General features: G+C 41.3%; 1 protein-coding gene across 1 annotated transcript in view; it reads left to right on the plus strand.

Annotated features, from left to right (window-relative positions):
* Positions 1 to 16489, plus strand: part of rnf213a (ring finger protein 213a) — a 34669-nt gene that overhangs the window by 3163 nt on the left and 15017 nt on the right. The window contains exons 4-31 of the mRNA XM_072368564.1: positions 1029 to 1751; positions 1832 to 1995; positions 2105 to 2272; positions 2671 to 2876; positions 3036 to 3325; positions 3414 to 3670; positions 3782 to 3994; positions 4110 to 4302; positions 4534 to 4589; positions 5000 to 5174; positions 5254 to 5421; positions 5547 to 5645; positions 5734 to 5856; positions 6069 to 6252; positions 6361 to 6528; positions 7386 to 7538; positions 7620 to 8239; positions 8348 to 8507; positions 8595 to 8812; positions 9026 to 9163; positions 9262 to 9426; positions 10078 to 11359; positions 11457 to 11635; positions 11741 to 11896; positions 12019 to 15627; positions 15710 to 15834; positions 16101 to 16217; positions 16297 to 16421. Of these exons, the coding sequence (XP_072224665.1) occupies positions 1029 to 1751; positions 1832 to 1995; positions 2105 to 2272; positions 2671 to 2876; positions 3036 to 3325; positions 3414 to 3670; positions 3782 to 3994; positions 4110 to 4302; positions 4534 to 4589; positions 5000 to 5174; positions 5254 to 5421; positions 5547 to 5645; positions 5734 to 5856; positions 6069 to 6252; positions 6361 to 6528; positions 7386 to 7538; positions 7620 to 8239; positions 8348 to 8507; positions 8595 to 8812; positions 9026 to 9163; positions 9262 to 9426; positions 10078 to 11359; positions 11457 to 11635; positions 11741 to 11896; positions 12019 to 15627; positions 15710 to 15834; positions 16101 to 16217; positions 16297 to 16421 (10234 nt within the window). The remainder of the gene's footprint in view (positions 1 to 1028; positions 1752 to 1831; positions 1996 to 2104; positions 2273 to 2670; positions 2877 to 3035; positions 3326 to 3413; positions 3671 to 3781; positions 3995 to 4109; positions 4303 to 4533; positions 4590 to 4999; positions 5175 to 5253; positions 5422 to 5546; positions 5646 to 5733; positions 5857 to 6068; positions 6253 to 6360; positions 6529 to 7385; positions 7539 to 7619; positions 8240 to 8347; positions 8508 to 8594; positions 8813 to 9025; positions 9164 to 9261; positions 9427 to 10077; positions 11360 to 11456; positions 11636 to 11740; positions 11897 to 12018; positions 15628 to 15709; positions 15835 to 16100; positions 16218 to 16296; positions 16422 to 16489) is intronic.

The raw sequence follows: 16489 nt of genomic DNA on the forward strand, positions 1-16489 counted from the left end.
TTACCATGGGAACCATGTATTTAGTTGTCAGAATGTGTTGTATAAGTTCTTGTATCTTGTCCCAACGTACCAACAAATCTTTTTTATAGCCTTCTGCTGGTTATTAGATCTAATGTACACTGGAAAACATTATATTCTAAGCCTTTACATCAGAAAACATTCAATCATTAACTTTTCACCTTGATTTGGTCACTTATCAGTAACTGTCGGACCTGTTTGCTGATAACTTTTAACATTCTTTTGATGTTAAAAAGTTTTTGAGCTTTATGTGCCGCTGTCATGATATAAAGGGCAGGTATGTAGTACTAAATGTAACAACTAATGATCTTTAGTGCACCCCTTTGACACCATTTTGTGCCTGCTGACATGCCAAGACGAGTTGATTTCGACTTCAATAACTTTTTTTTTGTTTGTTTTTGTTTCTATTTCTGTTCTGTTTCCTCTTCTTTCCTCTTCTTCTTTCCTTGTACCCCGGTCCGGTTCAGCTCTATTACATGTTATATATTGTAAACAAAAATAAATAAATGGGCATCAAGGGGAGCTTTACATTTATAAAACTCCCCTTGGCAAAGCAAATCTGTTTGGCATAAAAGGTATTCAGACTACAATTCTGCTGCCATAATGCTGGAGACAGGACGAGGGGAAAAAAAAAATAGCTGTGGTAGGAGCAGCGGGACTCACGGCTGCTCTGCATGTTTGGGTCGTTATTTCTGAAAGTCATCTAATAGACAGGGGTCGCTCTTTTCTAAAATGCTCTAAATTCATCCTCATGGCAAGGTGTAGTGACGTGAGCATTTATATCAGAATGGCATCGACTATGTCATAGCAATTAAAACGGCATGTCTAAAGACATAATTCAAGTTAAACACTTAGAATGATAATGCTAATTAATCTGTACTTGTGTAATTTGGAATAGATTCTGGAAGTAGTTTAGGTTGTAGAGATGGAACATGTTAAATTGCTTTATTCCAGATTTTATTTAACCTTTGCAGAACAGATTTTAGTTCCATTTTTCTTTTCCTTTTTAGAAAAAAAAGAGGAAGAGGAACAAAAAAAAGAAAGATGGCAACATGTCATCAGATCAAGATCAAAGCATGTCTGACCTATCGCACACTTCTGCGGGAGACAACCAGGCGAACAAGAAACATGACAGAGAAGACTCCACCGACAGTGAAAGTTCAGACAACATGATGGCTGAACAACCGGATGAGTTCTCCTCACTGGAAGGACAGCCCAGTTCATTAGCTGCTAACGATTCAGGCAGACACACCTCCCCTGCAGACACACAAGTCATTCAGGGTGAAAAGCCTGCTTCTACAGTTGGGCCAAGCACAGAAGGGCAGTCTCAGGAAGCTGCAGGTGGTCTGCAGTCTAAGGAACCTAAAGAGGGAGAGGGCGATGCAGAGAAATCGGCACAGGATCAGATGCTCAAGGCAGCACCAGGTCACACTCCAGGTCAGCCTTCCGTCTTAAAGAACAAGACGTCTCAGCCAGGTTCAGGTGAAGGGACACAGCCCACTAATCCCAAAGACCAAAAGACTGCCATGAAAAACTCAAAGAACAAGAAAGAAACAGTCAATACTGAACAAGCTATGCTGGACCAGAATGCCAGTGAAGATTCGACTGCAAAACAGACAGGAGAACCCAAACAGAAGGGCAAAAATCAGCAGGAAAAGGGTCAACAGGAGCAGAAACAGAAGGGGAAAGGTCAGCAGGGGCAGAAGCAAAAACAGAGTGAAGCACAATCAAAGGTATTACAGGGAGATCTACATTTTACTCATTTTATATAACCGTTCCCGTGAGTTTAAGGTGTTTATATTTAATACCACAGGCTGAAAACTCGGGCTCCAGTGTGGATCCAGAGGAAAAAGAGGAAAAGATGGATGTCGAGGAGTCTGCCAGCGGGCCGCACATGACTTCAGATGGTGACAAAGACTCTAAAGAGGGCAGTAAGGATAACACAAAATCTAACATCCCAGCCCAGCCACCCAAAAGGTGACATTTCTGTCAGATGATTGTGTACAATATGTTGCTTTTAATGAACTTTTCTGTCTTGTGCATTGAATGCAACACAGCAGTTTTATGGTGTTCATGCTTTGTGTAGGCCGACGCAGAACAAGACCATCTCTGCGCGCGACAGACTCACCATTTACTTCCACGCAGTTCTCTCGAAGGACTTCAAATTTAATCCAGCAGAAGATCTTATCTTTATCAGAGCTGGGTTCCCCATTGGTAAATGGGAAGAAAATGTGGCTGAACTGTTTGTGAGCAGGTATGTTTTCTTGAATAGACTGACAGTAAAGGTTACTTAATCAGATGATGCATTAAAGCAAATACACTCCAATTTTCTGTTTTCTGTTGGGAAAATTAAGATATTGTCTGGTTAACTTTTAATATGATCATTTTTGTTTGCTGTTTAACTTAAACATGTTAGTTGCTTAGCAGTTGCTTAGCAGTTAGCATGTTAGTGCTTGGCAGGTAAGTTTGACAGATTCATTGCGCTGAGGGAGAAGATAACAACCCCTTAAAAGGTTGTTATGGGTTCAGAACTGCCAGTTGTTTAAAGGAATAGCTTTAGCTCTTTTGTGTATGCATGGACATGCAGGGCTGTTGTTGCTTTTTTTTATTATTCCAGGGATGTTACAGGTTTCTTTTCATGCATTCATGCAGGGATCTTGGAGAGCACGGGTTTCTGGTCGAAGGCAGTCTGACAACCAGAAGAAGTGATGCTGCAACTGTGTCGATACCGTACAAATATGTTGTCTACAAGCATAAAAAGCAAGATTACGAGTACGAGTACATATACAAACATGATTCTGCCCAACACAATACCAACAGATGTTTGTTTGTGAAATCCCAGCTCATCACTGAGGATGGTAAATCTAACCCTTACTTCGTCAAACTGTAATTTTGATAGCCTTTGTGGCAATGTCATTATATGATGCTGTGTTTGTACTGTAGACAGTTACATTTGTTGTATTCCCCATGTGTTCCATTTACCTTGGTTATGTACTGTCGTGTTCTTTTTTTTAAAGGGGACTGGCATCAATATGATGACATCATCTGTGCTGAGCCATCAAAAGGCATACTCAAACGCGTAAAGGAAAAGATTTGGCCTGACCAACGTGACAATCTGATTAAAGGCAGACACATTGCTGGGAATTTAATGCTGGAGACCATATTTGATCTTCTCAGGAGCTGGAGTGATACCAACTTGAAGAGTTTTCAAATCCAGCTGAATCAATTCTCTCAGGTGTATGGGAATCCTTTTGTGTATGAAGAGAAATCAAAGAAATGGTACTCCTTAAACTTTGGGGTAGATGATGTAAGTATTGAGTCTTTCTATGCAAAATCCCCCCCCCCCCCGGGTTAATGCAACTTTAACTCTCTACGTCTGCTTTGTAATTTCATAGGTGAAGAATATGCTGAAGGAGTTCATGCTGGCACATGTGATTCCTCAGCTGAAGGATGGAGATGGAAAGAGTCTCTACATTAAGGACACGATGAGAGCAGCTGTGATCATGCTTCATGTGATGAAGCAGCACCAAATCAGACTTGACAATGCTGAGCTCCATAGGCTCTGTTCTGCTCTGTGTTTACCCAAACTAGAGAAAGACAAGTTCCTCGAGTATTGGACAGACTTTTCCCAGAGTGTGTCTGTTCTCAATAGGTAAGGATCTACGTTTTTCATTGTCTTAAAAGTACACAGTATTGGTAGACATTAAATTTTGCCCTCATGATGCATTCTCTTTTTAAAAGCTTGAACAAATGTTTGTTGTAGTTTACCAGAAATGTTGATGGCTCTGATAAAAGATGTGAAAACAGCTGGAATGCCTCGATGGATTCTGGTACTACCACTTCTGCACCTCCTCAAAGGCACCGTGAAGCCCTTTGAAGTACAGACTTCTGGAAACTCGAAGAATGGCTTGGCCTGGGCAGGTTTACAAGGAATTGACATTAGCAATCTAGCATACATCAGCAGTCAAGATAGGAAGTAAGACTCCTACTGCATCTACTTACATGTTATACAGGCATTGCTTGCACATTTAAGAGTTATTTGCAAATGGATCTGCATCACTGTGTTTTTGTGACTGTTTTTTTGCTTTCAGAGCACTTCTAAATGTGATGAAAAACAACAGTCACTTGATGCAGGTGGACTTGCTCTCAGTTCGATCCTGCTTGCATCTGATGCCAATTGATGAACTGTTGGAGTGTAGCATCATCATAAACCCTGAGCTTCTGGACATGCTTCATGGTTTCATTAACAAGGTTTCTCAGGATATTACTGCTAGCAACTTTCAGGTGAGTGGATGTACACAGATGCTTCTGCATTAGAGGCAAGAAGTGTTGAATTTGAGTCTTTTTTCAGATACCGTGAAATACTTCACACTGGAATAATATGACTGCTATAGCTCTTAAATAATTGTGTTTTTACTTTCCTTTGATTGTACAGCTTCAATCCAATGAGAATCAATAAATTTGACATAATATTACATGTTATATAATAATATGTATTTTGTATTTTATTTAAAGGCAGTAGCTGATATTCTGGCCCACATCCAAGTGCATCTTATTGAGGAAAAATACAGGTATACCATGAAATCTGTATATACATATGTTTGATTTTCTATGCTCAGCCCTTTTAGAATTTTCATTAAGTCTGTATATGCATGATCTAAAACTAAATCTAAAAAAATCTTTAGGTTTTCATTCATTCATTTACGTGAGGAGAAGCCAATCACGAATGCGTATAGGGAAATGATATATTTGAGATATAAATGTGTCGCAAAAGAACGTCATTCTCTTTTATTGTGAAGAAGACAAAAGGAAATACATTCAAAAGCATTTCCAAAGAGTCTGAGCGCCAACACGATTGTGTTTAGGATTTGATTTAAAAAAAAAAAAGTTGCCAAAATATAGAAATGGTTTACATGGCTTCAAGCTCCACTGTATGGGTGTATTTTTATTCTCATCTGCTTTTGTTTCTGTTTTATCATAGATATTTCACAGAGGCTTACAGGAGAGAGTGTCTGGGAACAGCAGTGAGACTCTTAGAGAAAATCTGCAAAGGGGTCAAGCCAGGATCGTATACTCAAAACTACCCTGATATTCCTGTAGCATGCATGAATCTGGTTGCATCCGTGTCAGACTTTGTTCGATGTAACAAGCAACAGGTACAGCATATGAAGTAAGTCAGCATTTTTTTCCGGATAGTTATTTGTACATCTCAAAAACTGCTATTTTTACATTCAGGAAACCCAAGAACAAAATGGAGAACGACAATATGCCAAAGACATGGTGATCTCTCAGGCCATGGACATAATGAGAAAGTGGATGAGTCAGTCCTTCAGGCAGAATATGCTCAGCAGGGCTCCATCTGTATCATCCTTCTACCAAGTTAAGATGACGGAGGAAATTGAAGTGAGCAGCTTCTTATATTTTTAAACTTTTTTTCTTTCAAGCATTAAGTAGACATTTGGATGTCTAGAATCCATCATTCACGGATTATGCTGAACCACAAGACTTTAATTATTTGTAAATTGCAGATTTGGAACAACATAATCTCCATCAACTTCAAAGATGAAAACTGCACGCAAGAGTGGAAGCAGACATTTACTGTGGACTTTGAGGGAAAATACAAGCAGGTGAGTGACATGCGGAGACGTTTTGGAAATGTTTTTGACTGAAATGCGTTGTCAATTGTCATTCATTAATGTGGTTGTGCGTTGTTAGGAGTCTGCTATGAATCAAATTGAATTCTACTGCACAAAGATAGAGGAACTGAGTGGTTCCCATCCACATGTTGCTGCCGGCGTTGAGAAGTGCGCTCTTGAAGCTGTTACAACTTTGTGCCAGGTAAGAAGACTTATGATTCTATTGGAACATTTATCTTGATTGCATAGTTTTATGCAGTCTCAGCTGTATTTAGTAATGATGTCAACATTAGTCAAATGCTAAAATGATGCTAAAATATGTTGATGGAAATGGAGGAAATAGTAGGTCTTGTGAAATTCAGAGGTTCGCAGCATAAATTTTTAAATTCTGTTTTTTATTGTTTCTCAATATAGTCAAAGTCTGAAGGCAAACTGTTTGAAAGGTTCAACATAAACTGGAAGTTTGAGAAACTCATCTCTACCATTATCCAAAAATCCTGGCCAAGGGACAGACAAGGGAGTTATCAGCAAGATGAAGAAGCTGTCCTTCGACACCTTCTGTCCTGGAGTGCTGCCAAAGAAATTTTCAAGCTATATGGTATATCAGAAAAAAACAGAAGCATTTTGTAGGGTAGCTCTAATTATACCATTTAAAAAAAAGAAAGAAAAAGAACTGACCTTTGAATGCTGTTTTTTCCATGCTCAGACAAAAAGGCGCTTGAGAAACTCTCTCTGGATGCGACGGACAGGATTTCTGAAGCCATATCATCGTTCACTGCCATAAACAGTCAGCTGGTCGGAGGACACATTAAGATCAGCCTCCTCTGCGTCATCCTTGAGAGGCGAGACTCCTTCTTAGAACTCCTGCAGATCGGTAATAACAGGATTTTCCAGTCTCAGTTCCAAAAGAGTTTGAACACTGTGTAAGGTGTAAATGAAAACCTAACGCAGGGATTTGCAAATCTCACAAACTTTTCAGATGAGCTTTTGTACAGAGAAGACAGCAGCATTTGTGAATGTTCACTCGTGGCCTCTTTTAGTTGGATGAGAGAGCAGATTTACCTGCATTTTGTGGATGGCACGGTGAACTGTGTTCACAGACAAGGATTTCTGAAAGTGTTCTTGAGTCCTTGCAGGGATTTCCATGGCACAATCATGCCTGTTTTTAATGCAGTGCTGCCTGCGTGCGCGCAGATCACAGACAAGAAGTATTGATTATCAGCGGTTTCCCATGAACACGGGCACTGTAGATGATGACATATTCAAAGTCTGCACAATATAACATGTGGAGCATCCTTCTGAAATTGCATATGGCTGAACCTCTTATCTATCTTTACATCTGAGAGCCTTTCTTAAAGTTTTATGCCCAATCATGCTCCCAAACAGTTGCCAGTTAACCTAATTAGCTGCAACATGTTCCTCTCGTGGTTTCTTTTCAGTACCACTTACTTTTTCAACCTTTTATTGCTCCCATCCAAACTTCTTTTTTTTTTTTTTTCCCTGTTGCTGCCATCAAATTTAAGATGAACAAATGATGTTCAGGAAATTGTAAAAGACCTTTCGGCATTTGATATGTTTTCTATGGTGTAAATGAAATATTGGTTTTTGAGATTTTTTTTACTGTTTTTATTTAGATGTCCCGTTTTTTTTGGAATTGCTGTTTAAAGTGATATGGCGTGATAGTGTGCACGATGCTGAGATATTTAAGTGTTTTTGATGTGACATTAACAGACTGCCTTGCTGAGAATGGGCAGTACAGGGATATCGCCAAAATGAGACGGCTGTTGCAATGCAGACAAGATGAAGTGAAAGCATTATACCATGAAAAGGAGCTTGTGGATGTGATTTTAACAATGAGCCACAAACTTGAGGAACACTTGACAGGTATAGTTACCGTCTCAGTAAACTTTGTCTCTTTGGTTTGTTGCAGAAATGTAATACACGTACATTTGATTTTTATTATAGTTGATGTTGCTGAGCTGGAGGACAAGAGTCGAGTCAACATCGAGATGATGCCCTTAGACCATTTTATGGAGGTTCATCCGTTTGAAAGACTGGCCTCTCCAATGGCCGGTATTGTCACCTACTTCGACCTGAATGAGGAAATCAGAGAGATGGCAGAAGTCCTGTTCACATTTAAAGACAGTTATCTGTTCATGATGTACTGGGGAAAACATGCCGAAGACTTTGCTGCTGAAGAAATGGAGGATGAAGAACCCGATGAGCATTCAGTAGTGGACATAATGGCAACACCAGAAGTAATATACGAAAATATTTTCATTGGTTGTTCTGCCGAATATAACGACACTTACAGTTGTCTGAAGAATGGCAGCATAAGGCTGGAAGAGGTCAACCAGCTTTTTAAAGCATACAAGGGCAAGTACGACGATCTCATACAGGAACTGGACATCATGTGCAAAGTTGATAAATCAACTGACAAAAAGTGGATCCACAACAGGGTAGAACAGATCAAACAATTTCACGAGCTTCATCTAGCCGTGGCCTCCGCTAGTGTTATCACGATGGTCAAAGAGACGCTGGGACTGCAAGGAGACTTCAGAGTTTTGGAAACGCTGCTGGAAGTTGTAAGTGGCCATGTTTTAGGATTAGTGCACGTGATGCAGGTATTATATACTGTCCCCAGACTCATTTGGGCAAACTTAACCTTAACTTTGACTCCTCTCTCACCTCAGATTGACACCGATTTTCAGAAGGAGCCACTCAGTCGCATTGACAATGACTTGATGCAGGCAAAGGTGGCTCTGGTGGACATTACGGAGCCCCGCAGGCTGTGTCTAGAGGAGCTGGGACACAGAGGGCATTTTGTAAAATGGGTGAAGGATGCTCTCGAAGGTTAGTGTAGTTGCCAAAGCATCAATTTTATTTCAGCAGTAATTTGAAAATGATATTTCAAAATGTTTGTCTGAATGTCATCCTTAGATATCAATGAGTTGAAGGTGTTTGTGGACCTGGCTTCCATTTCTGCGGGGGAGAATGACATGGATGTGGATCGGGTCGCTTGCTTCCATGATGCGGTCCTTGGCTACTCTTCAGTGCTTTATGAGCTCAAACCAGACTCAGACTTTCATGCCTTCAAAGAAGTGCTCAAGAAGCTGTGGAGATCTTTGGAGAATGATGGCAAACTTCCACAAAAATTGGTAAAAACACACCTCATAGATATAAGGCTTGCTATAAAACAGGCACAAATAATCATGTTAAACATTCTTCTTGTCAAATTATAAGGTATCTAACTAAAAGGGTCCATATAGATGTCTGTATAATGCAGTAAAGTCTCTTTGTTTAACTCTAATGCTAAAAGACAGAACATTATAGTTACCCAGAAAGGTAAAAAGGAGTATTTTTTCTTTTAGCGGGACAGTGCACGCCATCTGGAGTGGTTGAAAACTGTGAAAGACAGTCATGGGTCAGTGGAGCTATCATCTCTCTCATTAGCATCGGCTATCAACAACAAGGGCATTTACCTGATCAATGCACACGATGTAAAAAAGGTAAATGATGTCAAAAAAGAACAAATAAAGATGTTTTGTACTTCTATGCAACAAAGAATGACGCGTATATAAGCTTATTTCTGTTTTTTTGGGTTCAGTTGAGTCTTGACACGGCTCTAAAGCTGCAGATTCCAGAGGAGCATGATGAGGGTCGGCTGTTGCGCTGCTACTCTCTTGAGGAGCTGAGGGAGTTGCAGAACAAACTGATGCTCATGTCTGGGAAAGGGGATCAAGGGCAGAATGAAGTTGATCATTTTGCAGAGGTATATTGACACGTTTTCCTTTTTAATAAACACTGTATTAAGACCCCTTCATTTTCTGCACACAATGTTTTGTTGTAGCTTTTAAATTTCAAACGTATTACAAACATCTGCAGCACAGTGCAATATATACCTAATAACCCACAGTGAGAAAATCAAGATTTTTCAAATGATTTCAGAAAATTATGAGACCCTCTCTTTTGGCACTCCAAATTGTGGTGATATCGTTAAAATCCACATTTATAACTTGTCCTTTTTAATTTATACGGAAATGTTTCAAATCAGTGACTGAGCTGTACACACAGTTTTCATTCCATACACACATATGTAGGTAAGGCTCCTTCATTTACACAGCATGTCAGCACAAAAACAAAGCCATTAAAACTGGTGAAGCATATAATGATATTCAACCCACTTTAATTCAGTTTATGTATGTATTCCTTTGGAGCCAATCTAATATCTATCAACATGCATTTAGTCTTTAGGTTTATTCATCTTTGTAATATATTTTAAAATTAATTGTTTAATTTAGACTAAATTCTAAGTGATTTTTGTCACAAAAATGTCCCGCTTTTTAACAGAACTTTGAAAGCTTATATGCTCGTTACTATATACACATTTGCATCTGATTGTAGGATTGTTTTTGCTTTACAGGTTTTTGCCAGTGTTCAGAGACTGGCTGAGGCCTTCATTGCTCTTTACACTGCTGGAAATCCACTGTTCAGAAACTGGGAGGTGCAGATCAACTGCTCTCTAAGTAGCGAGGAACCCAGCATTATGATGGACTTCAACTTGGGCAGCGTTCTCAGTGTCATTGTTGAGGGCAGCATAGAGGAGCAGCTGCCTGAACTTTGCAAAAAAATGGAGAAATGTCTGGACTACTGGAAGGGTTTTGTAGACAAACAGAGATCCCACCATTACTATTTGAACTACTACACAGCTGAACAGATTGTCTACCTATGCAGCAAGCTTATTCAGCAAAATGTGACCATTGTAGATGACCAAGTTCTCATGATGCTTTCCTTCATCAAGCCAAACTGCACATCCTCAGACCTGAGGCAAGTCTGGCATGCACTTCAGTATGAAATCCTCACCAAACCACAAGAGCAAAATGAAGACATTGAGTTTCAGACTTTTGTTGTGGTGCCAACAAATGAGCAGGGAGAACCAGACTTGGCCAACAAATTCGATTCTTTGCCAAGTCTTTTGGAACAAGCAAAGGGTCTTCAAGCATTTGATCAGATTTGGAATGCTTACATGAAAGACATGAAGAGTTTTCTCCCAAACATTCTTGATATAAAAAATCTCGGAAGGCTCTTGGAAATATTGGCCAACAAAGAAGACGAGAACGAAGAAGACGACGAAGAAGACATATCCGATGATAACACTGGGAATTTCATTAGGAGACAGCTGCCTCAAGGCCTGGTCACTGGCAACCCAAACCTTGTTGTCTGTCCACATGATGATGTCTTGACATCTTGCATCTCCATTTACATGAGCAGCGCAAATGAAACACTTCCGACGTACGATGAAGTCCTCCTGTGCAACTCCTCAACTCCATACGAACAGGTGGAGCTATTCCTCAGACGCTGTCTAAGCACAGGGTACAGAGGCCAGAAGATATATTCACTGCTGTATGGGGATCGCCTCACTTACGATGTGAGCTCCAAAGTTGAAAACTTTTTCCAGCGTATGAAGTTGCAGAGTCGGAAGGACTACCGACTCGTTATCATTTGCAGCTCGGAAAGGGAACACGCTTACCTTCCGTCAGCCTTCAGTCCGTACAGACTGCACATGGTCCCCCAGGAGCCATTTGTGAAGATCCAGAGATACCTCCAGGAACACTACACTGTTCCAGCAGAACAGTGCAGTGCTGCAGCTGCATTTAAAGACAGACTTTGCGTTGGTGTCATCTCATCTAAAAGGGCTGGTGTTGGTGTGTATATGAACCATTTCAAACTGATAAAACTCACTAATAGACCGTGTTTCACTCATGTAAGTATTAACTGCTGTAATAACCTTTTCGATTGAAGGTAAATCTCTGTACGTCAAGAGGCTCTACGAAAACCTGAAGCACTCAACGAAAAAATCCACGATGAAATGTATTCGCCTGACTGAACCAAACGTTGATGAGACTGTCATCCTTCAATCTTTGTTGGACACCCCTAAACAGAAAGAACTCGCTATGTTCCACTTTGATGTCACGTCATCGGTAACTAATTATGTTCACGTTAATGCTTAGTGTATGGCTTTTAGTACAACACGCCTTGACACCTTAGAAATAGTCTGAATGGGTTATGTTTTGTTTTTTAAAAAGGTGCAGAAAGGTCTTCATGAGTTCCTTTTCAAATTGTTGATTTTGCGCTATTTGATGGACTCTGACGGAAAGATGTGGAGGTGCAATGACAAGCAGCTGTATGTCATTGAAATCTTAGAGCCCACTGTCAAGTCGACCAGAAATGTCACTCGGCAGGTAGGATAAATGTATATATATTTTTTACAAGCATATGGTCCCAGCATGAATCATTTAATTTAGTCATTTTTAAACTGTTACTTACCTTAGGTTGTGACTCTTTCTTGCTGTTTTCTCCATAGGATCAAACAGCGAACAGCACATTCACTGACGTGTTCCCAAATATTTTCTGCCGATCACCCAAAGAGGTTCTGATGCTAGAGACAATGAGGCAAGAGGATCCTACCATTGTGAGCAGTGATGACCCACTTATGGATGATGAAGAGTTCAGGAGTGAAGCCTTCCAGCGGCCATACCAGTACCTCACACGCTTTCATAACCACAGTGATTTAGATGTGTTCACATATCAGGCTGTTGAGGGTTCACATGTGGAATGTCTTCAGATGTTTCTCATGTACTGTGGCATCGTGGACCCTTCGTGGGCAGAACTGAGAAATTTTACTTGGTTTCTTAACTTTCAGCTGAAAGACTGTGAGACGTCTGTTTTTTGCGACGCCACTTTCACTGGAGACACACTACGTGGATTCAAAACATTTGTGGTGGACTTCATGATTCTGATGGCAAAGGACTTTGCCACGCCGTCTCTTAGCATCTCTGACCAGAGTCCTGGCAGGATGCACTTCAATCTGACTGATGTCAGAGATGAAGACCTGGCTCCTTTTCTTATCAGGAAAAGATGGGAAACAGAACCGCATCCATACATCTTCTTTAATGACGACCATGTGTCAATGACCTTCATTGGTTTTCATCTTCAGCCCAACGAGCTGGACAATGTTGATGCCATAGACCCCACCTCTGGAAGGGTGATAAAAAACAATGTCATGACAAAGGCGTTGTATGAAGGCTTAAAGCTTCAGAGAGTCCCTTTCAACATCAACTTTGACTCCCTTCCGAGATGGGAGAAAATAGAGCGGATCTGCAATGTCCTTGGTATCCAGTGGCCTATTGATCCAGATGAAACATATGAACTTACAACTGACAATATACTGAAGATGCTGGCAATCCACATGCGGTTCAGGTGTGGCATCCCTGTCATTATTATGGGTGAGACAGGATGTGGTAAGACAAGGCTCATCAAGTTCCTTTGTGAACTGAAGAGGGGTGGGGTGGCCACTGAGAACATGAAGCTGGTTAAGGTGCATGGAGGGACAACTTCGGAGATGGTCTACACCAAAGTCAGAGAAGCGGAGGACATTGCTTCTATCAACAAACAAGACTATGGATTTGACTCTGTTCTCTTCTTTGATGAGGCCAACACTACAGAAGCCATCAGCAGTATCAAGGAGATCCTTTGTGACAAGACAGTGAAGGGGGAATGTTTGACACCCAACTCTGGATTGCGGATCATTGCTGCATGCAACCCATACCGGAAGCACACAGACGAGATGATTCAGAGATTAGAGTCTGCAGGCCTTGGGTACAGAGTTCGAGCCGAAGAGACAGATGAAAAGCTGGGGTCTATCCCTCTCCGACAGCTTGTGTACAGAGTTCAAGCATTGCCACCAAGCATGATCCCTCTGGTGTGGGACTTTGGACAGTTGAATGATCACACAGAGGAAATATACATTCAACAAATTGTTCAAAGAGTGGTTAAAAGCAATGCAATTGATCAAAGTTACATCAAGTGCATCACCGATGTCCTTTCGGCTTCACAGAAGTACATGCGGACAAGAAACGATGAATGCAGCTTCGTCAGCCTGAGAGATGTCGAACGCTGCATGCAGGCCTTTGTTTGGTTCCATGACCACCACGAAATGTTCTTTTCAGAACTTCACAAATTTGAGAATAGTCAAAGTGACGGCGTGAATGAAGGGAATGAGATACAGCCTGACTTTAGAGATCCTGTCCTCTGGTCTCTAGTCTTGGCCATAGGAGTCTGCTATCATGCCTGCCTTGAAAATAAGGATAGATACAGACAGAAAATCAGCAGACGATTGCCAGCACTATACACCTCAACAAGGGTGATGCGTGAAATCTCACTCATGCAGGATCTGCTTTTAAGTGGTGTGCCAATGGGGGATACTATTGCAAGAAACAGTGCCCTCAAAGAGAATGTGTTCATGATGGTTCTCTGCATTGAGTTAAGAATTCCTCTCTTCCTCGTTGGAAAACCTGGAAGTTCAAAGTCTCTGTCTAAAACACTGGTGGCAGATGCAATGCAGGGCCAAGCTGCTCATTCAGACCTCTACAAAATGCTCAAACAGATCCATTTGGTGTCCTTTCAGTGTAGCCCTCACTCAACACCAGATGGCATCATCAATACTTTCAAGCAATGTGGACGCTTCCAGGAAGGAAAGAACTTGAATGAGTACATTTCAGTTGTGGTTCTTGATGAGATTGGGCTAGCAGAGGACTCTCCAAAGATGCCACTGAAGACGCTTCACCCATTGCTAGAGGAGGGATGCATTGATGATGAGCCACTGCCACACAAAAAGGTTGGATTCATTGGCATCTCCAACTGGGCACTAGACCCTGCAAAGATGAACAGAGGCATTTTTGTCTCCCGTGGTGACCCTGATGAGAGGGAGCTCATCGAGAGTGCTAAAGGCATATGCTCCTCAGATTTAATGGTTCTGGAGAGGGTTCGGAATTTCTTCCAATCCTTTGCGAGAGCCTATTTGGAAGTCTGCTGCAAACAAGGGAAAGGCTTTTTTGGCCTACGTGACTATTACAGCTTGATTAAGATGATCTTTGCAGTGGCCAAGGCCTCTCAGCGGAAGCCCACAGCAGAAGAGACCGTGAAGGTGGTGTTGAGAAATTTTAGTGGCATGGATGATGTCGATGCAGTTACCGTCTTTACCAACAGACTGAAGATTACACCAAACCTGGAGAACATCAGCGCCATTGAGTTTGTGAAAGAAAACATTCAAGCAGTTGGACAGGAAGAAGAGTGTCGCTACCTCCTGGTGCTAACAAAAAATTATGCTGCCCTACAGATCCTGCAGCAAACGTTCTTTACAGAGGGCGGTCAACCAGAAATAATCTTTGGATCCAGCTTCCCGAAAGACCAGGAGTATACCCAAATCTGTCGCAACATCAACAGAGTAAAGATATGCATGGAGACGGGTCAAACAGTTGTGCTCCTAAACTTGCAAAACCTCTACGAAAGTCTCTACGATGCCCTCAACCAATACTATGTCTGCTTGGGAGGGCAGAAATATGTGGACCTGGGACTGGGAACCCATCGTGTGAAATGCAGGGTGCACAAAGATTTCCGCCTGATTGTCATAGAGGAAAGAGAGGTGGTCTACAAACAGTTCCCAATACCTCTGATCAACAGGCTGGAGAAACACTATCTGGACATCCACACTGTCCTCGGAACTGAACAGAAGAGGATGGTGGAGGAACTGGAGAGATGGGTGAAGCTTTTTGCATCTCTCAACAATCAGCATGCAGCAGTGGCTCAGACGCACAACTACCAGCCCCCAGATGTCTTCATTGGCTACCATTCAGACACCTGCGCTTCTGTGGTTCTTCAAGTTATTGAAGAGCAGAAGGACAGTTTGGATACCTCAGATGCTGAGAGGAGATTGTTGGATGAGGCCAAACTCATACTCCTTAAATGCGCTACGCCAGACTCAGTGGTGCGATTGGACTGCACAGGTCTACCAAAAGTGGAGAGTGAATACTTCGCCAGAGTCTACTTTGAGGAGCAGAATAACAGCTGTTTGGCTGATTACATCCTTGCTCACACAAGACAGGGAATCGATTGCTGCTCCTTCTATACAGAGGTAACTAAAACTGACTAACCATTTTCAGATCTATCCTGCTGGTTTTACGCTTATACGGTCTAATTACGATTTTAAACCATAGGTGACAACGTTCTCTAGACTCTTGACGGCGCTGGACTTGGAACCTCTTGAGCAAAAGCTGCACAGTGTTGAGCTTCTCTCACTGCAGCAGTTTGACACAGAGCACTCATTTCTGAAGAAGATCAGGTTTGTTTCCTGATGGACATGACGGTGTATTTCCCACTTCATAGTCACCAGCAAACAGAAATACAATTGTTGATTCAGTACAACTTTCACTATTTAGTTACTGCAATTTTTTTTACAATGGCATTAAAGCTATTCAGATATTTTGACCTCTTTATTGTAAGTTTAGATTTCCTGTAAGCATTTAATTGAGCTTTTAACAAGAATGTACTTAACTGTTTGAGATTGAAAGTAGACAGTTTGTTGATTGGATCCCTGTTTGGTCATAGGAACTTCCTGACCACAGACCTCAGAGTCAGAAACACTGAGCTATGCAACAAGATCCTCATCATTCAGTGTGATTTTGATGAAGCCTCTCAGAGTGCCAATCTCATTGCATCTGCAAAGTAGGTCCAGTTTTTCGTTTCTGTCAGAGTTTCACCACGGTGTCATATAGCCGTATTGAGTGTTTCGGTCCATTTTCAGGTATTCGTCAATAAATGAAATCAACAAGGTTACTCAGGGGAGCAGGGGAAGCAAGGTGTTTCTCTACTTTATCACAAGACTGCCAAGAATGGAAGGAGGGACCTCTTACATCGGCTTTCACGGAGGTAAGATTAATGCGACTTGTTATTGGTTGTTATTGTTTTGTTTTTTTGTTGTTTTTTGTTTTTACCAC

Source organism: Leuresthes tenuis, unplaced genomic scaffold, assembly GCF_036924035.1.
Source record: "Leuresthes tenuis unplaced genomic scaffold, fLeuTen1.0.hap1 SCAF_17, whole genome shotgun sequence".
NCBI lineage: Eukaryota > Metazoa > Chordata > Actinopteri > Atheriniformes > Atherinopsidae > Leuresthes > Leuresthes tenuis.